This window comes from Vombatus ursinus, unplaced genomic scaffold (genome assembly GCF_900497805.2).
Source record: "Vombatus ursinus unplaced genomic scaffold, bare-nosed wombat genome assembly UNPS02014798.1, whole genome shotgun sequence".
NCBI classification, from domain to species: domain Eukaryota; kingdom Metazoa; phylum Chordata; class Mammalia; order Diprotodontia; family Vombatidae; genus Vombatus; species Vombatus ursinus.
In genome coordinates this window covers 19,134,369-19,160,860 of record NW_020954576.1, presented here as the reverse complement: position 1 = coordinate 19,160,860, position 26,492 = coordinate 19,134,369, and the positions used below count along the sequence as shown (strand labels likewise).

At 36.7% G+C, this 26,492-nt stretch overlaps 1 protein-coding gene across 4 annotated transcripts in view; it reads right to left on the bottom strand.

The window, feature by feature from the left end:
* LOC114050142 (serologically defined colon cancer antigen 8 homolog) overlaps nt 1-26,492 on the bottom strand; it is a 268,476-nt gene that overhangs the window by 97,646 nt on the left and 144,338 nt on the right. For all 4 annotated transcript variants that reach the window (XM_027871737.1, XM_027871736.1, XM_027871735.1 and 1 more), the window contains 2 exons: nt 8,332-8,459; nt 6,123-6,231 (listed from right to left, as the gene is read on the bottom strand). In XM_027871737.1, the coding sequence (XP_027727538.1) occupies nt 6,123-6,231; nt 8,332-8,459 (237 nt within the window). The remainder of the gene's footprint in view (nt 1-6,122; nt 6,232-8,331; nt 8,460-26,492) is intronic.

The window sequence follows — 26,492 nt, the reverse complement described above, 5'->3', positions numbered from 1 at the left end:
TTATCCTTGTATTTTTATCCTTGTGAGGTAGGTGTTATTAATAATAATAACAATAATAGTTAACATTTATATGGCATTTGTTATGTGCCAGGCATTGTGTTAAGTGCTTTACGGTTATCATCTCATTTGGTTCTCATAACAACTCTGAGAGGTAGGTGTTATTATCCCCATTTTACAGGTGAAGAAATTGAAGCAAATAGGGGTTAAGTGACTTGCCCAGGGCCACACAACTAGTACGTGTCTGAGGCTGGATTTGAACTCAGGTCTTCCGGACTCCAGATTCAGGGCTTTCTATCTACACCACCACGTCACTGCCTAAATCACACACATAGGCAGCAGGACACAAAATCTTTAAAATATTTTACTGTTAGAATGGAATCTCACACACGTGCACACACACACACACACACACATCTCTTCAGAGAGCACCATGCTGGAGACCTAACACCTTAGTATGTGCAAAAGCACTGTGCTTTGTTCAGATAACTATAAAAAGGAGAAGACAAAGTCAGTTTTCAAGAAGCTTACAGTTTCCTTAGGGAAAAAAGGAGATATACGGAGTATCTCAATAGTCACGGTGCAGTTTTAAGCTACTAAAGCTTAACATATACAGACATATGTAACCAACTCAAAATACTTCTGCAGCATAGCCTGTCACAAGGGTGGTAAAAATGGATAGGGATATAAAGAGATGAAGATCCCAATCTGAAAATTTTCCTGCTGGTTCTGAATGATGTGTACTCAGCTGACTAGATCTAATAGTAAACTAGATCATTTAAATTAGTGTGAATCAACTTATATAGTAATGAACTGTGAATAACACAGAAATGTATCACTGAAATGTATGAAGGAAAGAAGCTCTTAAAAACAATTATACGCTTTTAATTTTGGTGACAAGTGTATAACAAATAGCACCTTTCATGAGAATTTATCATATTCTCCTTTTAGCAAAATCCAGGAGGAAATCTCCCATTGCACTACAATAAAAATTTGGGGGCAGTGGACTGTTAAAATTTTAAAAGAGCTCAATCATTCACTTAACAAACCTTTATTGGCCATCTATGTTCAATCCCCCTTAAACCAAATTTACATGAAAGCCAAATGGCCTGATGTATTTAAAAGCACTATGAGATGTGTCTCACTTCAAATCTCGTGAATATGAGATACTTTTGAAATCAAGCATAGGATAGAGGCAGACTTGAGTGAGTTCCTTCCTGTGTGACAAAAAAAGAAAACAAACAGAATCTATTTTAAAAAGAAATAATCTTGGGTTTTTTGATACAAAGCTGACTATTTCAATCTTCACACATTTCTCCTAAGAAGCCTAAAAGCAGAACTGAGGCCATTTTCTGCAAAGCATAAAATATAAATGTCATGTAAATGGACATAGCATCCACAGGCCTAAAAGGAATCAGGTGGAGACCCTAAAAACAAAATAAAACAAAACTACATTCTCTTTATTTCTCTCTTCTGTTGCCATTTAATTTGTGTGGGATTTGGTGTTTGGAATTCGTGCTTTCTTTACTACAGAAGATGATAGAGGACAGGATGAAAATATGGCTCACATTTCAACAGCATTTTAAGATTTTACGTAACACTTCTCATACATTAACCTGCATTCGATTCTCACACAAATCTTCTGTAAAGCAAGTAGCGGGGCCATTAGTTCTCCCTTTACAGTTTATACTACAGGACTTCTGAGGTTCCTTCCAGCTCTTATATTCTACGATGTTATAGAATAGGAACACTGCAATTCAGAGAGGTTTAATGAATTAATGAGGGTCACAAAATTAAATGTTATAACTGGAATTTGGAACTCAGGTAAGCAAATGTCATATTGCGACATGGGACAATGGAAAGACTGCAGCATTTGGATTCTGAGGACCTAGGTTTTATTTCCACCTCCCCCCACTCACCAGCTTTCAGACCTCTGAGAATCAGTCTTCTCATCTGTAAAACAAGGTAGAGGGACAAGATGACCCCTTCCAAATCCAAAGCCATGACCCTATGATCCATTGACTCCAAGTTCATGCTGAATTTCCTTAGAGGGGAAAAGACTGACTCAAGTAAATAGGAACATGGAAAATGTATATTTTATGATGCTGTAAAATGTGAGGCAGCTTGGGTGGCAGAGTAGAGGGTTGAACTTGGAGTTAATTCAGATCTCTCCTCAGATACTTACTAGCTGTGTGATCCTGGGCAAGTCACAACTACTGTCTGCCTCAGTTTCCTCATCTGTAAAAATGGGAATAATGATAGCACCTACCTCCCAGGATTGTTGCGAGGATCAAATGAGATAATATGTGCATAGCACTTTGCAAGACTTAAAATGCTATATAAATGCTAGCTATTATTATTTTAGGGGCCCCTCAAAGTTGTCTTTTTATGTTTAGTCCAGAAATATAGAGAATTGATGGAATCTGCTGAGTAGGGGAGTGCCATGTTAAGACCTATACTTAAGGAAAGTCACTTTGGCAGCTTTGTGGAGAATGGATTGGAGTGGGATGAGATCTGAGGTAGGGAGGTGAGGGTAATCACCAGGGGCAAAAGCTACAGAGAAGTCAAGAAAGGTGATCACTAAGAAAAGACCATCAGATTTGGTATATATATATATACACATATATATATATATATACACACACACATACACACACATATACATATATATGATATACATATAATATATTATTACATATAGTAATATATATTTTACTAATCATACTCTGCATTATACACAGTATACCTTAGGAGTTAAATAAGTTGTTGCTTAAATTAATCAAAAGTTCACTTTCAAAGTCATGGTAAAATGCTTTTAAAACAAGATTTTATTGTATTTTCATAGATGTCAGGGTAAGAGATTCAAGCCTCTATGGCTAGATTAACCTCAATTAGGATGAAACTTTGTTTCTACAAAATCATCAGAACTATTATGAAGAGTAGGAAGAAGGAATTAAGATCAGAAATGCAGACAACAGGATCTGGAGTGAAGTAGAGCCAATACAGAGGACACACCATCAAAAATACAACCAGGTTCCTGGGGCAGCTGGGTGGTGCAGTGGATAAAACCCTGGGTGTGGAGTCAGGAAAACCTGAGTTCAAATCCAGCCTCAGATACTTACTAAGCTATGTGATCCTGGGCGAGGAACTTAACCCATTTGCCACAGTCTCCTCATCTGTAAAATGGGAATAATAACAGCATTTACCTCTCAGGGTTGTTGTGAGGATCATAGGAGATAATAATTGTAATGAGCTTAGCACAGGGTCTGACACACAGTAAATGCTATGTCAATGTTAGCTATTATTTTTATTGCTACTACTACAGAGTCAAGATCAAGATCAAGATCATGGGAAAACTGAGGCCAGGGCAATGGAAAGGCACAAAGTTTTAAATGAATACAGTGGAAAAGAAAAGAGGTGGAAGAGACATATTAAGAATTAAAAGAATATCTGGTGACCTGGAAATAGTTTCACCTGGTTGTACTCTGGACCTCTGTGAAACCCATGCATATGCAAACTGCCTCCCCATAAGGTCCTGATAATATATGTCATTCTTCCCTGAAATTCTATTGCCATCACTTTGATCAAAACTTTTGTTTTCTTTTTCTTTTAGTGAGGCAATTGGGGTTAAGTGACTTGCTCAGTGTCACACAGCTAGGAAGTATGTGTCTGAGGCCGGATTTGAACTCTGGTCCTCCTGATTCCAGGGCCGGTGCTGTGTCCACCACGCCACCTACCTGCCCCAGAACTTTTGTTTTCTATTATGTTATTTCATTGACTTCTTTTGAAAGGAGTAGCAAATGAAGTGCAGTATCACTATTTTAAATAGGTATATCAGTCTCATTTTGCCTCATTAGTGATAGTAAAGGCAAGTTAAAACAATTAGTTTACAGTTACATAGTGAGCTGAAAGTACAAAGCATGATACAAATTCTAAATAATAAAACTTTTAATTACATGTAACATATGTTTTGGTAGATGCTTTTATCATGTCGTAAGAAAAGTAAATCAAATGTCACCAACCAATCAAAAAAAAAAGGCAACTAGAGATGCTTATGATAGTATTTCATGGAGAAGTAAATTACTTCCTATTGGCCCTGCCACATCATAATAATTAGAGGTCAAGGCATTTAGCCACCTCATGCCTTTCCCCTCCAAAACACGAGATATTTGGTTAGTTTATTAAGATGGGGCAAGTATCTTCAGATTTCGAGAGATAGTGGAGCACAGAAGGGCCATAGCACACTATGGTCCATGGGGTCACAAAGAGTTGGACATAACTGAATGACTGAACATCAACAAGAAGTATCTTCATTGCTTGTTCTCCATCACCCCTAATTAACATGTTCCTTAAATGGTCCATGCCCGGTTGACAGTATGTTGGTCCCAGAATTCCTTGTGCCCTGAGTTTCCTCTGAAATCAGTTTAAGGGTCATATGCTTTTCTAGTTAGTCAAAACCATTCATTGAATTTTCTGACTACACATAAGGGACTCTGATCATATGCAAACCCTGTAAGAGGAAAGAGAAAGGCCTTTGGTACTCATGGATCTTGCAGTTGTCCAGGAGAGATGCCATTTATTTGGTTGGTGTGTTGATGTTGGAGATTCAAGAAAAATTGCCCAGTGAGCAGCAATGTTCCGTTTCTCTAAGAATTTTCTTTTTCAATATGGATACATAAAAACATTGGTTTATTTGTTATAGTGTTTTGATTATGCTGGGAGAAAAAAAGTTATGTAAAAAAATGGGAGAGATGCAGAGCCCTAGAGCTACCCGCACTATTTTATCAGATCATTATGTGATATGACATCTATTTTGACTTTCCCTTTTAAAATGCTCAATGATTTTTTTGTGCAATCCATGAAATTCTTTATACATTCAAAGTACATTTAATATGAATTAGAAAATATTGCAGCTAGGAGGAATTTTAGGAATCACCTATTCCAAACCCCTTGTTTTGTAGATGAGAGGAAGGCTCATTGACTTGACATAGTCTAACAGCTACCTAGTATTAGTCTTGGGACTGGTAGCCCAGTTTCTTCTCAGGCACCTTCAGAGCTGCATTAATTCTTTCAATTTAATTGACTAACGCATTAGGACTTATATAGTAGGTGCTTAATAAATACTTGTTGAATGATTGGTTATAGTGCCTAATCTAACCAAGAAAAAAATAAATATTCTCTGGGAACATATGGCTGGCTATAAAACCATGAAAAACAATTCACATAAAGGTCCAAATTAATAAAAAGCTACAAAAGAGCATTGGCACTTCTTTTGGTTGCATCTTCCATAATAAAGCACATTCCAGAAATGATTTTGTTTCTGAAATATCCCCTTTCTATTGAAACACCTACAATTCTCAGAAATATTATATGACTAAAAGTTACTTCGTATTTGTTCACTGGAAACAGTGCTAATAATTTCAGCATAAAACTGTTCTATTTAAATGTAAGATATTTACTGTATTTCTATAAGAATACTTCACAAAAGCAGAGGCAGTAAATCGAATCGGGAAGACTTAGTTTAAAATCCATCTTTTAACTAGCTGTTTGACCCTAGGCAAGTCACTTACTTGACACGTCTCAGGCAGCAATACCCTAGGATAACAGGGTTATTATGAGCCCCTACAAGGTTATTGTGAAGACCAAATGAATTAATGTACATAAAGCACTTTACAAACCTTAAAGTACTATGTACGTGCCAGCTATAGTTATCATTATTTTAATCTACTAAGACTTGCATCTATCTCAGTTGAGAGAGTTTCCACACCAAGAGCCCCCACACACTGATGAAATAACTGACTCCTTTGTGCATTGGTATATTTTACTAAATAATTTTTCTTCTGAAATTCTGTTTTCTGTAATTAGTCATTTCTTGTATCTGCTTTAGGATGCACACATTGATAATATACATACACACAAATGTGCACATGTGCAAAAACAGCAATTCAGGTATAACAATAAAAAAATTCAAAAAGATAATATTACTTATCAAAAAGAATATTAGCATCTACAAGAGACAGGACCACTTAATTTATAAAGGGTGAACAAAATTCCTGTTCTACTTTTCAGAAGATAAATAACAGAAATCTCACAGATAAAGTATTATGTGACTTATTTTGGCCTACCTGTTTTTGCCTGTAATTTCTTCCAATTTCTGGGCTAACATACAGCATTCTTCCTTCAGCTTTGCCATAAATGTATTCTGGGAGCTCAGCAATGAAAATTGTTCACTTTCTAGAAATAATAATATCCCCCCAAGCAATTAAGGTGATTATAATTGAAGCTTTGCAATGTTGCCACATATAAAAAGATAGAGACTGAGACTGCAACCTTGTTTTCCATAGGTCATTTTCAGTGACCCTTAGGTCAAAGGGCAATTTCTACTTTCCTTTAAATTTCCTGAGGCATTCAGTTTTGCAAACATCACACAACTAACAAGGCCTCAGTCATATATATGCTGACCAAATTTTTAAAAATACATTTTAAAATACCGTTACAGAGCTATGGGTGAATAGGCTAACGCTAGATAGTTACAATGATTATTCGACTATAAATTCAAGGTGTTCACTAATCAGTTGTTCACAAATACAGAATGAGGTAAATGAAACTCATTGGATCATTCTTTGGTGTCATGCAGTTACTTCATGCATCATTTATGCTTACAGGTTCTCAACTTTGAAGAGAAAAGCATTTGCTTTCCCTTTTCTTCCCCTGACCCTCCCATACTATTTTTTTCCCTTGGAATGCTGCTTCGTTAGGAGCTACTTCAAACATTTAGTAATAGCAGGTGAAGAAATGAAAATGACCTGTAAAAAGAAATGTGTTCAAAGAGGTGTTAAAGATGGTAAATTACCCTGATCAAGCCTTCAGAGGCTCTGCCTAGAGCTCTGTAATCACCAGGCCTCTGGTAGCAGTGGCAGTCTGGAATAATTTATCCCATAATTTTCTCTCTCTCTCATGTTGGTGGCAAAATACCTATTAGGTTAAGTCTGGTCAGAAATTATTGTTGTTGGCCAGAGGCCAGTATAAGAAAATATCTTTTTTTTTCATCTGAAGAGGTAATTACATAGGTCAATATGGTATAGATGAAACTTTATATGGAACTAAGTTATTTAATTAAGCTCCTTTAGATAATTTGCCCAGAAAATGAAAGACAGGTAATATTAACCTGTATGTGCATGAATTATGATAATTACCAAACATTCTATGTGAACTATATAATAAAACACATATAAGCTTTAAGTATAAGAAAACTAGTAAGTGACAGCAGTATATGGTATACAAAACAAACTATCTCAGTATACTAAAACGCAACAATAAAATTTCTGGAAAAGAAATGACTAATTAAGCTTCTCCGTTAATTGTACAATAGGCTTACAGAATCTGTAGTATGAAATTCTAATAACAAATACTGTCTTGTTTTGACTAACACTGTCCATGAACATACCCAGCTCAACACTGAAAGGGACTAAAGAAGGCTCTGACTGAACAAATCAAAATGCAGAGTTTCAAAGTGCATTTTACTTTCAAATTAAAGGTAAAGAGTTACTGGCCAACTGAGTCTGCAGAATGGAGCCAATGCGATGAAAGACGTCAGTTTTTAGCCAAGCTGCCAGCTGTGGCCAAGGCCTTGTATTAGTGAATTTTAATATCAGTTGCAATAACTTGAAGAATGCAAAGGATTAAACATCCTTTCTAGATTGGGAAGGGGGAGGGGAATCATACAAATGCTAAAAATGTTCGAGGCTTCAAAGATTAAATAAAGGAACATATCAATTTGGAGCCACTGAATTACATCCAGCTGCGACAGTGAATTAAGAACCGATTAATGGCTAAAGCTTTTCTCCAGTTTGGATGCTGAGGCAAACTCATTAGGCTTTTAGAGTAGCTATAATGTGTGTACTGTGGGAACTATTCAATGCTATTCAGGAGACTTTAACTGTAAGCTCAGAGCATTTCCCGCAGAGCTTCTGATGCTATTTTCTTTATATAACATGTGTGCCTGAAAATCCAGCCAAAAACAAGCCCTTTGTTTTTCTACTTTGTTGTGGTCTCTCTCAGCTTTACATTTCTTGAACACAGGTAAATAAACTCATAATCCAGATGGTGCAACAGATGTGAGAGCAGCACTCTGAAATCAACAGACAGTGGGCAATACTTTCCATTTTCTCTTTTAAACGCTAACTAATATGTAATTCGGAATCTCCGGTGTCGTTAGCATCTGCTCCCTTCGGCCAGCCAAAGGTTACAGGTGTTCCTGATGTCATTTCACAGTGAGGCGTGGGCCTAGCTTGTGAGCGAGTGCCCAGGCTCTAATCCTTCCCGACCACCTACCAGCTTTCTCATGCTGGGCTTCCATTTGCTCCATCTTCTGTGTCAGCTCCTGCTCTCTTTGCTGGGCCTGAAGGGCTTGGGCCTTTGCGTTACTGCTAAAGCTCTGCTGAATGCTTTCTTTTTCCAGCCTATAAAACAGAGGAAACACACAGAAATTTAGCACTCACATGCACAAAGCCCCCACAAACAAAATCCCCCATAGTCTCACAGATAGCTGATATATAATAAATAGTTTAGCATAAAAGCATTCTATCTTCATCTATAACTAGTCTTTAGGAGAAAAAAAAATTGACCTCTTGCAATGTCAAATACATGCCACCAACTAACTCCAAATGGACAAAAAGTAAAAAGTATTAAAAATAAGGCTTTACAATTTCATTATGGCATTTCATAATAGTTGTGTAACACCTCCCTCATTCAAAGCACAGCTTTATTTATTAATTAGTACATGTTAATTTTAATTTGTTTTGTAAAACACGTTTGGCAAAACGACGTTACAGAAGGGCATTGAATTACACACTGAAAATGATATAAATGGACAATCAGTCTAAGAATGACTATAGGATGGTCTCATGATTCTTATGGTAGTTTAGACTTGGTCATAACGTAAGTTGGGGTAGTCTTACATGGGTTATGAATGTGTGTTTTGCATCTTTAGTTAATCTTCTGCCATCCCCAAATGTTTCATATTCCGATGCTGGTGTCGAAGAAGCCAGTGATTCAAAATAGCACGAACTTATGGCGAAGCTAGAGAGTCTGGCTCCCTTTTCACATCACAAAGTTTTAATGAAAACTGAAATAATGGGAGGGAATCCATCCAGGAGCAAGTCAATGATCCTGCAGTGCCAAGTTGGTCTGTTTTCACTTACACATATTGACCCGTTGTGCTACATACAGATAAGGAAAAGATGAAATCAGAACTCTGTGGTGGGGGTGGGGGGTAGGAAGGAGAAGCGCTACTCTCAGTGCTGTACAATGAAATCTCTTTTTGATGGTTTGAAAGGAGAGGACATGGAGAAAAGTCACAGACTGCTTTCCTCATTCCTCAGACAATGTCACAGGGGTTGCTTAGCAGTATGAGTCCATAAACACAGTTAGGAAATCAACTCTGAGAATTCACATAGAACAATGTGTTTTATGCCTCTCTAAATTCACCATATAATATTATGCATATAGTTATCTATGTTTTTGTCTGACCCTCAACTAGTCTAAAAATTCCATGATGGTCAAGGACTATATTTTATATTAATAATAATTCACATTTAACAACACTTGGATGCATATGAAATAATTTCCCTCAAAACAACTCCATAAAACAGGTCATACAAACAATATTCATATAATATATGTATAACACTTTGAAATGGTAACATTATATATAAAATATTAATATGATATTGATAAATAATAAATGATACATAGATACAAAATGATATATGTCAGCTGTTATCATTATGCATGTGGATAAAGTATGATATTGTGAAAGCAGCCCTGGCTCTGGGGTCAGAAGACCTAGGTGCTAAGCCTTGTGTGGCACTGGACATATACATCACTTAACCTCGGTAGGCATATTCTGACATTTGTAAAATGAGGTGATAGTCTCCATATCCCCAGCACCTGATACATAGGGGATGCTTGACACTACTTAGCTTGTGAGTACATTTGCCTCTAGTGTCTTTTATAGTTTTAGATTTATGATTCTATTATTCCTATTGTAGATGTGGAGAAACTGAGTATCCGATAGGTCAAGTGATTTGCCTGTGGGTCAATTTTGGTGCTGACCTGGTCTTACCTGGCTCACTGTATCATACCCCAACACATAGTATAATGCTCTGCAATAAATTATGCCTCACATTTATTGTTCGTTAATGGAATGAATTAATGAACTCAAAGAATGTTCTCCTAATGATGGTATAACCTCTGGTAACATCACCAACTGATGTCAGGATAGCCTAAATGATATCACCATGTGATATCAGCATATCACACATATTGGACAGTTTCTATATAAGATGAGAAATAGGAGAAAATATTATGAATAGCACTTTCTGACTTACACAGATATTTCTACATATTGAACTATTTGTAGGAATTTCTCATCCATGCTTTCGTTTACTAGTTAGGTTTTTACTGCATAGCCTTTGCCAGCCTAAACATGAATAATTCCAAAAGGCCAGCATTATTAGCCCATGCATTGTTTTGGCATTTTAGCTCTGACATTCCAGTAGTTTAATGTTTAGGACAGTGTTATGGCATCAATCCCAGGATGATAACGCACTAGCGCTTTACTCAGATGGAATCTTTGGTGGTTCATGTTGAAGGTCCATGTTATGGGTGAAATTGTTACAAGGTGTTTCTAGTATTTCCATAGTACATTTTCTTGGACAACATTCAGAGTCTTGCCCAATGCCAAACACTACTAAGTTGTATTAAGACAAGGAGCTGAATTGTGTTTTGTATCTCTTGGAAGTCAAGTCAGGTTCAGGTAACTAGTCAATCAATCAATAAACACTTATTAAGCACCTACCATGTGCCGGGTACTTTGCTAAGCACTTGGGAGTGCTTTTGACAAAGAAGTTAAAAGACAGTCCCAGCCCTCAAGGAGCTCACAATTTAATAGAGAGACAACATGCAACAAGGGGTATATCCATATTTTAACTAGTATTTGTTAAATATTAAATAACTTGCATTTATTAAGCACCAACTCTGTTCCAGGCACTATTCTAAGTGCTGGTAAAGAGGTGATGGATGAATGGTACAGAAAGTCCTCTTATCATTCCATCTTACCCTGTATCTGTAATTTGTCCTCACAATCTCTTTTATAGCCTCTTCAACTCAGTTTCTTCTGCAGACCATCACCTTATACTAGGTACACTCTCCTCCCTTCCCTATTTTGATCACCTGGTAAATCAGTTCAACTCTCCACACTATCCTCTTCATCCCAACACCTTCCCTTTTAGTCTACCACTGCTATTATTTAATCCTAACTGGCTCCTCAGTGCAGCAAAGCAATCCTTTTATGTTTCACTACTCCACTCACCAGAACAGTGATACTAACCCTTTATATTCCTCCTTATGATTCTTATAGGACCTCCTCCTCCCACCCTTTCAGCTAAGGACCTCAACAAATACTTCACTTAAAAATTAAGGCCATCTCTGAAAGCTCTTCTCCCTTTCTTACCTCACATCACTCAAGTCTATTTCTCTACTACCTCCTCTTTCACCTCAAGAGTTGGGTCTCCTTCAATCAGTGTTAAGTGACTTGCCCAAGAGTCATATAGCTAGTAAGTATCTAAGGTCCTTCTGACCCCAGGGCTGGTGCGTTATCAACTGTGCTCCCTACCTGCCCCTTGGCATGTATACCTTAAAGCACGATGGGAGGAGATGGTCAATTTCTCTTTGTCCTTTCTCCCATTCTTCCCTTTCTTTATTGTCCTCTCTTATTTCTTTTTCTTTCTTTCTTCCTTCTGTTCTAACTCTTTCACTCTTTGTTTTCCTTCTAGTCCTTGAAAGGCTGAGAGATTAAACCAAAGATGTTGAGAGGTCCCCACCCACCCAAAGGCCCACGAACTACTTTGTCCTAGACAATATGATTAATTATTTTTGTAGAATTCACCAGTGTGTCTTTTTTCAAGATAAATCTGTTTTGTTTGGCCTCATAGCTTGATTATTAAGTTTTCTGTAGTGTCTTTATAGTGAAAGGTATGAATAAAAGTTCTATGTGAAAAAAAAGAGTTGGGCATCCTTCTGAAAGCACTCCTTTTGACATATACCTCTGATCCCAACCCCTCACATCTCCCTTAGGAGACTGCTGTCTCTCCTCTCTCTGTCTTTGTCTCTGTCTCCCCCTCCTCCCGCTTGCTGTCTCTCTCATCTTCAGTCTCCCCTCAGCTACTGGATGCTTCTTTGCTTTCTAAAAACAGAACCATGTCTCTCTATTCTTAAAAAAATGCCTACTGGCCCCACTTGCTACTGTTCTCTCTCCTTGCTCTCATGGCTAAACTCTTTGAGATAGACATCTACATTGAGTGTCTCCACTCTTTCTTCCTTCACTTGCTTCTAAACTCTCTGTAGTCTTATTCAACTGAAGCTTCTCTCTCTAAAGTTACCAATAATTCCTTAATTGTGAAATGTAAATCTTACACCTTTGACACTGTTCATTGTTCTCTCTGCTGGGATACTTTCTTCTCTTCAAGGTTTCTCCTCTCTTGCTTCTTCTACCTGCCCAAACGTTCCTTCTTCATCTCTGCTGAATCTTAATCCTGCTATTCTCACTAACTTGTGAATGTCCCCCAAAGTTCTGTCCTGGGCACTCTTTTCTTTTCCCTCTACACTATCTTGCTTGATAATAGCCATTAGCTCCCATGGGTTCAATTATCATCTCTATACAGATGATTCCCAGATCTTTATATCTAGAACTCATTCTCCTCTTGAGCTCTACTCTTGATTTACCAGTTGCCTTCTAGAAATTTTGAACTGGATGTCCCATAGACAATTCAAACTCAATATGTTCAAAACACAACTCATAATCTTTCTGCCCAAATCCTCCCATTCCAAACTTCCCTATCAATGTCAAAAGGCCATCTTCCTTCCTGTCATCTAGGCTTGTGACATCAGTTCCATCCTTGACTCCTTTCTCTCTTTCAACATATTTCTTGTCAAGTCTTGTTGTTTCTACCTTCTCAACATGGCCTAGGAATATCCCTTTCTTTTCACTCACATGCTGCCACTCTGGTACAGGCCCTCATTACCTATGCCTGGACTACCACAATAGCCTGCTGGTTGGTTACTGCCTTAAGTCTCTCTTTACCCCTAATCTATCCTTCACTCAACTGCCAAAGTAAATTTCCTGAAGTACAGGTCTTACCATGTCACCCTTCCACTCAAAAAATTCCACTGGCTCCTTATTACCTCCAGAATCAAATGCAAAATGTTTCTGTTTGACATTTAAAACCCTTTAAAACATGGCCCCTTCCTCTTTCCAGTCTTCTTACACTTTACTCACTTCTATCTACTCTATAATCTATAATTAGGTACACTGGCCTAATTGCTTTTCCTCCCACTTAAGACATCATCCCCCAATTCCATGCTTTCCCCCGCCTTAAGCCAGCAATCTGGATTCCTTCAAGATTCAGCTTAAATCCCACTTTCTGCAGGAAGCCTTTCCTGGCCCTTTGTCTCCCCACCCCCATTCTCCTCATCCCCTCCCCAACTTAATGCCTTGCCTCTGCAATTACCTTCTCGCTACACTGAGAATATCTTATACATAAATAGTTATTTTTGTGTTGTATCCCCCATTAGAATACAAGCTCTTTCAGCTCGGGACTGTATTTTTGCCTTTCTTTGTATCCCCAGTGCTTAGCACAGTGTCTGGTATATAGTACTTAATAAACGCTGTTTTTGGCTGATAGAATGAGATATAAATCTTTCAGAGAGAGACAAAGCATGGATTAGTTTTGTTGACTATATGTATTTGTTATAAGAGATGACTTTTATTTTGGGGAGAACAGGGGAATGGATAGTTATACCATCAAAAAGATAAAAAAGGAAAAATACACAGAAAAGAGAAGAAGAAAGTTCGTAAGGGTACACAGATAACTGGGGCAATGTTGGAACCATCACATTAAACGTAATAGGGACTTTAAAAACCAAACTGTTTGTAAAACGTTCATGGTGGCATAATTCAATCCTCCTTTTTTCTGTTCTTTATATAAGGAGATATTAAAGTTTGTTGATGTCTGACAGGTTCATAATAAAAAAAAATTGTTAATTAATGCAGCTTTACTCCTTTCCCACATGGTGGGAGAGAATACTGTTGTAAGTATGTATGAAGTATTCTCTTATATTTGTATGAGAAACAGCACAAATGGCCAAGTCACCATGCAAACATGCTGTGCTGGTATGGGACTGGTATAGGACAGATATGTGCCCCCTCCCACCACGAGGCCTTCCATTCCAGAGAAGAAGTATGACTTAAGGGAATCAAAAACAATTTTTACAATACAGCTATGTACATTCTGCTGTCCAAAAGCTATAATGGTATGGATTTCTGTTGAAAGGAAAGCATTAGGACCCCAAGAATGATACTTAAAACAAATAATACTGACAGCACAAATCCTGGTAGAATCCACCATTTCTAATTCCCTCTTCATTCATATTAAATTGCCTAATTATTAAGTTACTGAATTTGAAGAAAATGAATCAGTGCTACCATAAAGTACTATGTAGAACCAAAAGAAGTTTCCTGGAGAGTGCTTAGAATTTGGGGAAGAATTTATAGAGCTCTGGGTTCAATCTATATAGGAAAATTTTATGATACTTTAAAAACTGCATTTGTGTTATATAAAGGTATGAGCTTGTGGCTTACTATAGTTATTATAGCTCTTCAATGACAAAAAAATTTAACAGCAAAACAATAAAATTTTGTTACACATTTCGAGTCCTTTCAATCATTCTCCAACTTTTAACTTTCTCTAATTAAGAAGATATATGTTTTATATCTTAATATTTACTTTACACAACACTAAATTATAGGCTTTATTTGTATAATGGATATTATAATTCTTGCCTTCTCAAAGAATGGGGGAGAGGGTGGAAGTGGGGGTGAATATTTGGAACTGACAATGAAAATAATATTGAAAAAAAACCAACTAAAATATGTTAAATTGCTATTTTCTTACTTCTTTATTCTTTATGCTTACTTTTTTTCTGGCTTCTATTCTGCCCCTCTGTTATTTCATTTTCACTCAGAGGATGTGTCACAGAATCATAGAATTTTAGGACTGGGAAGGACCTTAGAGATCATCTAGTATTTTACAGATGAGACTGATATCAATGAAGATTAAGAAAGATACCCAAGGTCACATTTCTAGTTAGTGACAGAACCAGGACCAGAAGCATTTTTACTTAAGGGAAATTGCATCCCTATTTGTTATTGCCCAATGGAGAAGTTGAGTCTTCACTCAAATACATGCAACTTGACTTCTCATAAAACAAATATATATTAATAATAAAATATGGCATTTACATAACATTTGAAAGTTCAGAAAGGAATATACATATATGTATATGTGTGTATATGTGTGTGTATGTGTGTGTGTGTGTGTATCCTAATTTAATCAACAAACCTATGAATTAGGTACTTAGGTATTACAACTCCATTTTACAGATGGGGAAACAGGCTCAGAGAGGTTAATAAATTGTTTATGGTCACATACAATAGTAAGGATCAGAAGTGGGATTGAATTTTCAAGGCATTATGTAGTTCCTTTGTTGAAAAAAAGTTATTAAACAAAAAACAAAAACAAACCAAGTCCCTTGCTGTGCTCTCACTTTGTGTGCTGCACTTTGTGTATACCTTAGATGGCTGGCTTATCCTTAAGTCCCAGCTCCATCAAGCTCTAGAAAATGAAAATGGCCTAAAAAAATAAACTCCTAGAAATCTAAGTTATTTCAAGGGAGTGATTGGGGAATGAAGAAGAATATGGTCCAATACACTATGTTTCAGTTTGGACTCTGTGTCAACAACTACATTTAAATGTGGTTCATACTGAGAGATGTAGTTAATTCTATTTTTAAAGGAGGAAATAATAACATAGAGATAAAAACATATATGAATGAGGCCAAAAAATTCTCAAATTGCCAACTCAGTTATTCTCCCAATTACCACCTCATAGCATTTACTATTTTTCAGATTCTGTTACTTAAACAAAAAACACGTCAAAGAGTAAAGAGTATTGAACACACCATCTTGCTCAAGCACCAGTATATAGTTCTTCAAAAAGCATAACGTCAACCTTATAGATGGAGAAACTAAAGAAAAGTTAAATTTGTTTCTCAAAGTCTCACAATGTCAGTGGCAGAGATGAAGAAACATCCTGACAGGGATAATCTTTTATATAAATGGGAATAAGGTAACTGCCTTATAGTATGATCTGAGAGATCCAAGGAAGGTCCCTAACCCACAAAGGTAGGACTTCACTGGCCTGTCGGTCCTACCTGAAATCTCACCAGTGGAAATTAATTCCTTGAAGTGAAAAGGTTGTTCATAATTAAAACAGAAACAGCCCTTGAAAAGATAGAATACCATATCCATTTGCAGGCATCCCTCTTCATGTGCATTAGTTTTACCAACTCTTTTCCAAATTGATAGCCAGATAATATTAACTAGCATATTATCTATCTATACTATCTAGTATGTATTGTCTAATACGTAAGCTAATATATCTCTTTAAGATTTACAAAGCACAGGGCAGCTAGGTGGCGCAGTAGATAGAGCACTGGCCCTGAAGTCAGGAGGACCTGAGTTCAAATCCAGCCTCAGACCAAACACTTGAGACTTACTAACTGTGTGACCCTGGGCAAGTCACTTAACCCCAATTGCCTAAACAAAAAAAGAAAAAGATTTGCAAAGCACTTTATAAATATTATATCATTTTATCCTCATTACAACACTATGAGGTAGATGCTATTATAATTCCCATTTTACAGTTTGGGAAACTGAGGTTAAGCAACTTGCCCAGAGTCACATTGCTCAGACACAGTAAGTGTCTGAGGCCAGATTTGAATTTAGGTCTTCTCAACTCCATATCCAGTGCTCTATCCACGATGCCACAGGGCAGATTTATGAGAAAAGAAAGAGTAGAAGAACAATGAATCTTTGGACATATGGGAGGTTGCTTGAAGAAGGGGAGAAGGGTGCTAAAGGAGGTGGTGGCAGTGTACTGATGACAAACTTCACATCCTTCAGTTTTCCTAAGGCCAGGCCTATATCTAAATCTCAAGATCATTAGCCTGTTCTTTTGTGCTGATTACACTACACTGCCTCATAAAGAAGTTCTTTCTAAAATCATAAATACCAGTAATGTTGCCCTTAGAGTAGCCTATCAAATAGATACTTTAATTTGTTCATTTTTAATTGTAAGATGATTTTCTATTTGTATGAAACAATCTGATGCTTTTCATCCAGTTCGTCAACTAATGGATATTAATTTTCTCATTCTGTGGCCAGAAGGGAAGAAGTCAAACTAGGGAGAAAAAGCTTAGGTTGTCATAATGGACCACAAACTGCACATTAGTCAACTATTATTTAAAAAGCTGACGTGAAACTAAGATCTATTAATAGTGGATGAGATATATACAAGCTGAAAAATAATAATTCCTTGGCATTGACCATGCAGGTCCTTATTAGAAAACTATATCTAATTTAACCTCCATATTTTTTCTTCATGAAAATTATTTATATCTTTTGTTGTTACATCACACATTTCCAGATATATCCCTCTCGCCCTCCTATACCTAGACAAATAACCCCTTGTCTCCAAAGGATAAAAAGGAGAGGGGAAAAAAGCAGAAAAAGCAAGTGAATAAAACTAACTAGCACATCAACTGAGCTATATATGCAATGCTCTCTACACCAAGAGCCTCCAGCTCTGTAAAAGAGGGAAGTGCATTTTCTCATGTCATCTTTGGGGTCAAGCTTGCCAATTCCATATTTCAAAGCAATATATAGAAATGGGAAGGGGAAAGGGGTGGAAAATAACAATAATCATTCACACACATATAGAATTGTACAGAGTAGGTACTCCCCGTATAACAAACCTGTTAGATAGATAGCACATGTATCCTCATTTTACAGATGAGGAAACTGAGGCACAGAGAGGACAAGTAATGTATGCAGTATCATACAATTAGCAAGTGCTGGAGTGGTATCTCAAATCTAGATATTAGTGTTCCAAGTCCAGTGCTTTTTTTATGCTACACCACACTGCTGGGCTTTAACAGCAGCAACAAAAATTTTAAGATAAAATATAATATATAGGATATATAACATAATAATAAAATATAATAAAGAACTTCCTAAAACTAAGTAAGAAGAGACACTGAAATAGACACTTAGAGATGACACAGCGATGCTTCAGAATAGTATGGAGACTGTCTTGGAGGAGGTTAGGTACGATGCCCTAAAAATAACAGGAGACTAGATAATCATATTCAGGTCTACAAATTAACTGTACAATTGGGAGATTTTTCAGAATGAAAAAAATAATGTTTTATGGACAGTACATGAAGTTCATTGCTTTTAGGGGAAACAAAAATTCTATTTATACTGTTAGGCTCATTTCCCTTTTATTTGAGCAGAGATGGAAACATGGGGAGGTGGAGAGTAGGAAAACACATGGGAACTCAATTCTGTAACCTCTCCTTCCTCCAGTATGCAAATGATTTAACAGTAACACACAGATTTTCTAGAGTAAATAATTTCTATTTCCATCCCTGAGAAGTATGTCAGTGTTTCAGACTCAATGTTTCAGAAATGCATTATCAGGTCAGCGTATGTACCACTAGCAGGAAAAGGAGGAGGAAATAGAGACAAGGAGGACACCTTTTCTCAGAAAAACAGCAAACACTAAGACGTGTGGGAACAAAACAAAGATATCCCTGAAAACCATTTTTACTGTAAAAACATCTATGTCCCAGAATGTCTAAAACCTATGGAAATCTTACATATCAAGTAAAAGGAAGCTCAGCACACGTATGGATATTGACAATTTGGAAACGAGTACCAATGTTGCTAGTAGTTTCCTTCTCTAGGTATTAGTACTTTTATAATAGGCAATGAAGACACCTTAGGAAGATGCAGCTGAGCACTAATTAGAGTTCTGACTGATAAAATCACTACTACATTTATTCATGAAGATCTTTTACTTAAGTATAAGATTCATAAAACTTACCTAGATACCTGAGGGGTAACACAAGAGGAAAGCAAAGAAGAAAAAATAACTTTCAGTCTATATTATTGTGTGTCTAAGCAATTTTAGTGTGCTCAATGTATGTAGCTAGATTTGTTCTTATTTTGGAGCCTGTTTCAGTCTGAGTCCAAGGTGTAGAAAACAAGAACAAAGTCGTATTTTGTAGCTTTACAATTTAATTTAATTCAAGCAGCATTTATTAAGTGCCCAGAATTGTGCTATGTGCTGGAAATACAAAGACCAAAACAGCAAATAGTCTATGCCCCAGAATAGCTTACAGTGTACGGGGGGAGGGGGATGTAACGCATACATAAACAGTACATTATGAGAAGAATGGAGGAGGGAGAATCAGAAAAATCTTCACTGAGAAGGGAGCAACTGTAAGGAAGCTAAGGATTCTGAAAGGTGGTGATAAGAAAGGAGTGAATTCCAGGAATGGGAATGATAAGTAAGAATGTATGGCAGGTGGAGGATAGAGTATTAATCTGGGGGAACCCCCAAATACAATCCAAATTGGAGTCCAATTTGGCTAGAAAGCAGAGTATTTCTGGTCCTTCCTTATTTCTTTTTTTGGAGGGGAATAACATACAATACACCTGGAAAGGAAAGAAGGAGTTCAATTAGGGTGAACCTTAAACAGGCTATGGAGTTTTAATTTTACCCTGCAGTCAATGGGAACCACAAAAGTTCTCATAGTAAAGAAGTGACATGTAAGAGACTTTGGCAATTGTCTCAAGAAAATATGAAGGAAAGAAGAACCAGAAAGACTGATTAGGAGGCTATTAGGAGGTAGTTTAGGTGAGAAATGATGAGGATCTCAACTAGGACTATGGCTACATGAAAGGAGAGAGGAGAATGGATAGAGGAGTGTTAGGTCCGGAAGTCAGACTACAAGGTACAGAGAAGTGAGAGGAGTGAAGAAGTGAGGTAGTAAGTACAAAAGATTCTAGAAGTTTGACAGTGAAATAGAAGAGAGCTATAGGCTAGCATTTTGCAGAGACGGGAGGGCCAAGTGAAGTATTTTAAAAGAGGAAGGTAGGCCTGAGTATGTTTATAGGCAGAGGGGGAAAAGTGAGTAGATAGCAACTGACTGAAGAGGAAAGCATGGGAGTGATTGATTGGACACATTCCTGGATTTTCCTCAGACCAACAACAATAATAAATTTTGCAAAGTTCTTTACTCACAACAACCCTGAGAGGCAAGCTGTGCAGTTATTCTCATCTTACTCCTGAGAAAACTAAGGTTCAATGAGTTTAAGGCCCTTGCTCAGGACTACATAACTATTAAGTAGAGAACCACAAAAGCTTAGATTTGGAAAGGACCTGAGTCCAATCCTCTACAGTGTCCCCAAGGAGCCATTTAGCTTTCACTGAAAGATCTTCGGTAAACCCTGCCTACAAGCTGAAGCAGTCTACTTCCTTCTTATTGTTCAGTCATTTCAGTCATGTCCAATTCTTTGTGACCATATTTGGGGTTTTCTTGGCAAACATACTGCAATGGTTTGCCACTTCCTTCTCCAGCTCATTTTACAGATGAGGAAACTGAGGCAAACAGGTTTAAATGACTTGCCCAGGGTCACACAGTTAGTAAGAATTTGAGGCCAGATTTGAACTCACTAAGATGAGTCTTCCTGTCTCAAGACCCATTACTCTATCCACTGTACCACTTAGCTGCCCTGATTTCCTTTTTGGATAGGGCTAAAAAGGATAACAGATAGCAACAGAGCCAGAAATCCAACCTGGATCTTCTCATTCGAAGGCCAGTGCTCTTTCTATTAACCCATATGTGTGCTATCACACTGTGCTCTACTGTCATGCCCTCCAAAATATGACAAAATGGAAACAGATGTCTCATTTTCACTTTCAAATAATAAAAATACCTTTGTTTGCTTTATTTGACTTGGTTTTATCAGTACACTGTCTAGTCCTTGTTTTTCTCTTCTGAATCATTACCAGTTTTCTTTATTTCCTCTGACAATCTCTTAGATGAGCACATTTAAATCTAATAACACCAGGGAAATGCATTTTGATGACACATTTGTGATATGTCAAGGGATAATACAGTAATCACAACTAATACAAAATTGTGACTATTGAAAGTCAAATGTCTCAGGGATTTTCCTTTTTAAAAATAACATTGTATATGCTCGTACTAATTATTTTATGGCAAGAAATATTTTATTGCAGAAATCAATTCCTTGACTGATGCATATTTATGCAATAAAATGATAGGAAATGTGCAATACATCATTGTATTTACTGGTTAGCTAGAAAGATATAACTGTGGTTAAAATCATACATCAGAAACTTGCTATCTTTTAAAAAATGAATAGATGGAAAATACCTGGACAACAAATGCAAACTGAAAAAGATCCTTGGACTCAGAATGCAGAATGAGACATATATACATACACACACACATATACACACGTATGTGTATACACATATGGCCAATGTGAAAATTGGTTTTGCTTGACTATACATGTTTGCAACAGGGTTTTTGTTTTTCTTTCGTTCTCAATTAGAGGAGGGTTAATGGGGTAAAGAGATAAGGTATTTTTACTGATTTAAAAAATTAAGAATACATACACACACATATTCTTGGGAATTCAGCAAATAAGCTGTACTGGAATCAGGGCATCATTTCATCCTAATCTACTACCCACATCTTCCCAGTCATAATAATAAGTCCTAAAAATTTGAGAATATCATTTTATTAGACCTAATGATATTGAACACTTACAATCTTAAAACTACTTAGAAGAAAAAGCTTCCAAAATATAGTGACCTAGCAAAAGAAATTACAATTCTACAAGATGAGAATAAGGCATATGTTATCCCTGTCAACTTGTCTGTTAGAAGACTTGTCCTAACGATGATTTCAACAAATCTATTGAAGATAAGCTTGCATTCTAATCCCTTCATCCAATTACAAAAAACAGTCTTTTCAGCCTCCTGAGAAAAAGTCAATGAACATTAAGCCTAAAAGTATAATAGCAGAATAGCAACTTGCCTTTGGACCATTTTTATTTGAATACCATCAAAAGAGATGAATAGAATGAGGTAAAAACAATAAATATACTCTGCAATAACTATTTTACCATAAGTACACACAGTAATGTATTACTGAGGAATGATTATATACATAAATTTTCCATATACATGAAGTTTACTCCTCAAAGACTCTTTTCATGATGCCATTTTGGCAGAAATATGGCTAAAATGTAATATATATGTTCTTGCAGTCTTTAAGTATGCTGAACATAAGTTAATTTTTTCTAAATGACTAACAAAGTTTTCTCTACTGTTATATCTTTCAAGAAATTTCATTTGATTTTGACATGCACATGGAGATACCAAAGGCTGTATTTTTCTCTACCACAGGCATTTTTATAGTCAACAGTAAGGTGAGTGTGATCTTGTATTCACTATACTTTTCAGTCAGCTGTGTGAATATGAAGTTTTATCATTTGAAAGAGCCTTTTAAAATCTTTTTTTGGAGGATTTTCTTCATATGGGTATAGATATTCTCATTTAAAATTTTACATAATGAGAAAAGAAGTACATGTTAATGTTTTTTCCATCCTTTTTTGGGGGATGGAGGGACTAAGGTTTGAGACTTTTTTCCACCTTTAGCATGCTACCACTCCTTCAGATATGTTAAAAACCGATCTCTCAAAGTCCTCACAGCTGGGTCACCTACAGCTGACCCAGCTACTCTTCCTATCTTGGTTACTTTTAGTGTCATTTCCACACCATCACAGATCACATCTGATACTGTGATGTTGGAATTCAAATGAGGGAGCTCCTTTGTCTTGAGTGGAGAAAAGCGTTTGTTAAAGAAATCTTTTTAGATGTTTGATTGAGAACTGAAGGAGACTTTAGAGGTCATCTAATCCAACCATTCTGCAGAACGGGAAACTGAAACCCAGAAAGGTTCATTGAACTGCCTAAGGTGAAGCAGGTAGTAAATGAAAGAGTTGGATTTGAACTTACGTCCTTTGACCCCCAAGTGCACCAGTCTAATGATCTTCCTTGCACTGTGAATATCTTATCCCTTTCATGAAAACATTTTTAAGGCATTTTGAGTGACTTCTGCAAAAATTCCAAATTATTTATTCCACTAGTTTGCTCCATTGTTATTACACTCATACATTTGCTCTGCCTTGATCTGGTAAATGTTCTTTAGGCCACCTATACCTTCTTCTGCTTTCTCCCACACAAACACTTAAAAAGTACAAAATTTCTGGATCTATATCTGAGGAGACCATGATCTCACTTTGTTCTGTTCCTATTTCTAGACATAATTTTTCTAGTAAATTTGTTTTTAACCAAAGTCATTGAGTCAGTCATAAAATTTTAGGGTTAGAAGGAATCAGAGACTACCTAGTTCAATTTCTTAATTTTACAGACAAATAAAGTAAGACTTCAAGAAATTAAGAGTCATACTCAAGGTCATGCAGCTAGCCAGCCAATGGCCTTCAAGCCCAGTGTTCTTTCTAATGCCCCATCCTGCCTGGATGACTTCAACTGAAGCTGTGCATTTAAATGCCTCACACAGATGGATAATTATGAGAAAACATTTTTAAATGTCAAAGAAGTTAATAATTTCATTTTGTTTTATTTTGAGACTGGCTCTCCTTATCTCATTCAGACTGGAAATTTAGTGGCTGCTCATGAACCGACCCCCTGCAGATCAGCAAGGAAGTTTTAAACGGTTGAGCTTAGCACAGACACCAGTTTAGCCCATTGCAGTTTGGAATTCCCAAGCTCAAGAGATCTGCCAGCCTCAAACACCCCAGAGTAGGGATGATGGGCGTGGGCCACTAGCCCTACTTTTCTTTAGGTAAATTATCTTAAAATAGCTATTAAATTTAGTTTTTAAAAAGAGATTTCATCTATCTGAATAAATTGAAAGATAAATGAAAGGAGAAACAAAGGCAAGTGATATAAAACTAAAAACAGCTGAAACAGTATCACCATATTATAACAATGTAAATGATACAAGAAAACATTTTTTGTAAATAGATTTTCTCTGAAGCAAACCCTCCAAATATATGTTTAAACCAGCAAATTAAGTTATGAAATACATGAAAAAAATTATTCTATACAGTTAGGCTGGCAAATCATGGGAAATTTTCTAATTATGTCCATGGATTGCAGACTCCTAATAAGTTAATATAAACTTAATTGGAAAATCTTTATCATTTGCCAGTCTAACTGTCTGAAATTGTTAAATGTGAAATAAGAGGCTATCTGAAAGATTTTCCCCATAGATTTCTCCCCTTCATCTCCAGTAATCATTCTCACATCAATGCTTGTTTCTACTAGGAAAGGCAGTAAGTGGCTATTTTTGATGTTCAGTTAAGGCTTTCAAGATGAATCAGGAAGCCTAAACAGTTCACTTTTTGTCAGTTTGTCAATCAAATTAGTTAGCTCATCCCCATCCAGTGAACTAATTTGTTCCCTTTGTTGCCTTTAAGTGATTTCAATATCTTGACATAAAATGTGGAATGCAAACAATTGGTGGATGGTTTCAAATTTATGAAATTTGCTGTGGGTGGTTTGTCAAAAAGTAGTACAAAAGGAGGAAGAGATAGAAACACAGAACTGATAGAAAATATCACAATAAATCTACAGTTTATGTTATCATTATAAGGTCATCATTTGTATAAAAAGGCTTCCAATCTTCTTCACTTCTTCAAACCTCATGAAATGATGCATGGAGAAAGTGTTTACGCATGGAGGTAGAAGGGAGAGGGGATATATATGGAATCACTGTAAAATGTTGCTTTAAGCTCTAGACTTTTAATCTATGCCATTGATTTCCAGTAATGGACTGTTATAAATGGGTTCATTTCCCAGAGTATCAAAGCCAACACCTATCCTGTTGTCAGAGCTCCTTAGTTTAAGGCAATATTCAGTAGGTCATTCTGTGAAAGAAATTCAAGTTCAATTAAACTGATTCCTATTAAGTGTTTACTGTATGCAGTGTACTTTGCCAGGCACTGTGGGATAAAAAGATGACAAGTGATAGAGGTGCTGCTGCCTTCAACGACCTTTAAATCAAATATGGGCAGGAGGAATGAACATAAATAGGGAAAGGGCAAATCAGAACATAAGAAGTGAATAGGCTACATTAGACAGGGATCAGATATGAGGGAGGCAGTGAAAATTCCATCAGAGTGAATCAAGGAAAGCTCTGAGGAGGAGCTAACACCTGACTTCATCTTGAAGAAAGAGGATTTCTTCTTAACCAGTTAGCCTCCGCTTGTCTGATAAATTCATTTTCAATAACTTTTCATCAGTAAGACAAAACTGAGGCTATAATTAATGAAAGATATAAAAATGCCGCCTTGGTCAAACAAGGCAGTGATAAATGATGGCTTACTTTCATTTAAAAAACTTGTTCTGCTTCTCCACTTAATAGTTTCATGTGTTCACATCCATATTCATAACATAGCTGATGTTTCCTGCCCCTTTCAATACTACTCTTCCTTCCTTAATGTTTTCTCTTTCATAAAGTGCTCTCTCTATCCTCAGAACTACTATTCTCTTTCCCTGAATGTTAACCATCATTTCTTGTATTGCAGTTATTCTTGAGCATGTATTATCTCCACTACAAGACACTAGAATGTCAATTCCTTGAGGGAAGGGATATACTTTGCCTTTCTTTGTATCCTCGGTACTTAGCACAGTGCCTAGCACATAGTTAAGCTTGTACTTGTAGACTTGCTGACTTGACAAGATTATAATCTAAAGGAAGGAGCCTGTTCCGTCATTTTGATTGGTGCTCTGCACACAGCAGGAACTCAATAAATGCTTACAACTAGAAATAATGAAGTCATATCGATGAGGAAGTTGTATTAGGTCTACGGGCTGAGAAGAAAGGGGAAATTAAATTGTGTAGGCATCTGTCAGTTTTCCCAAGCCAAATTAACTTAGAGTTAAGGCCAGATGATCGAGATTCAAATCTCATCTCTGAAGCTCACTACCTGTGCGACCTTGGGTCTCCTCTTAAGGTCTTCAGGCCTCGGCTGACTCATTTATAATGAAGGAGTTGGGCTAGATGGCGTCCAAAGTCCCTTCCAGAACTACAGCAATGATCATATACTCATTCCTATGACTTGGGTTAAAAGCTCAGTTCCTCTAGTTATTACTTGTATGGTAAGTACCCATCCCTGAATCTTTCTGGGCCTTAGCATCCTTTTCTATAAAATGAAGGAGAGGAATCACAAGACCTCTCTTCCAATCTTAAATCTAAGTCTTTTTATACACAAACTACAACTTTTTCCTAATTTACATTTAGCTTGAAACTCTTGGATTTCATAAGTTTAAAAAAAACCTTTTATGGTGTATTTATGTGATGTGAGTGAAAAATAGATGACTTACCAGTATCAGGCAGACCAA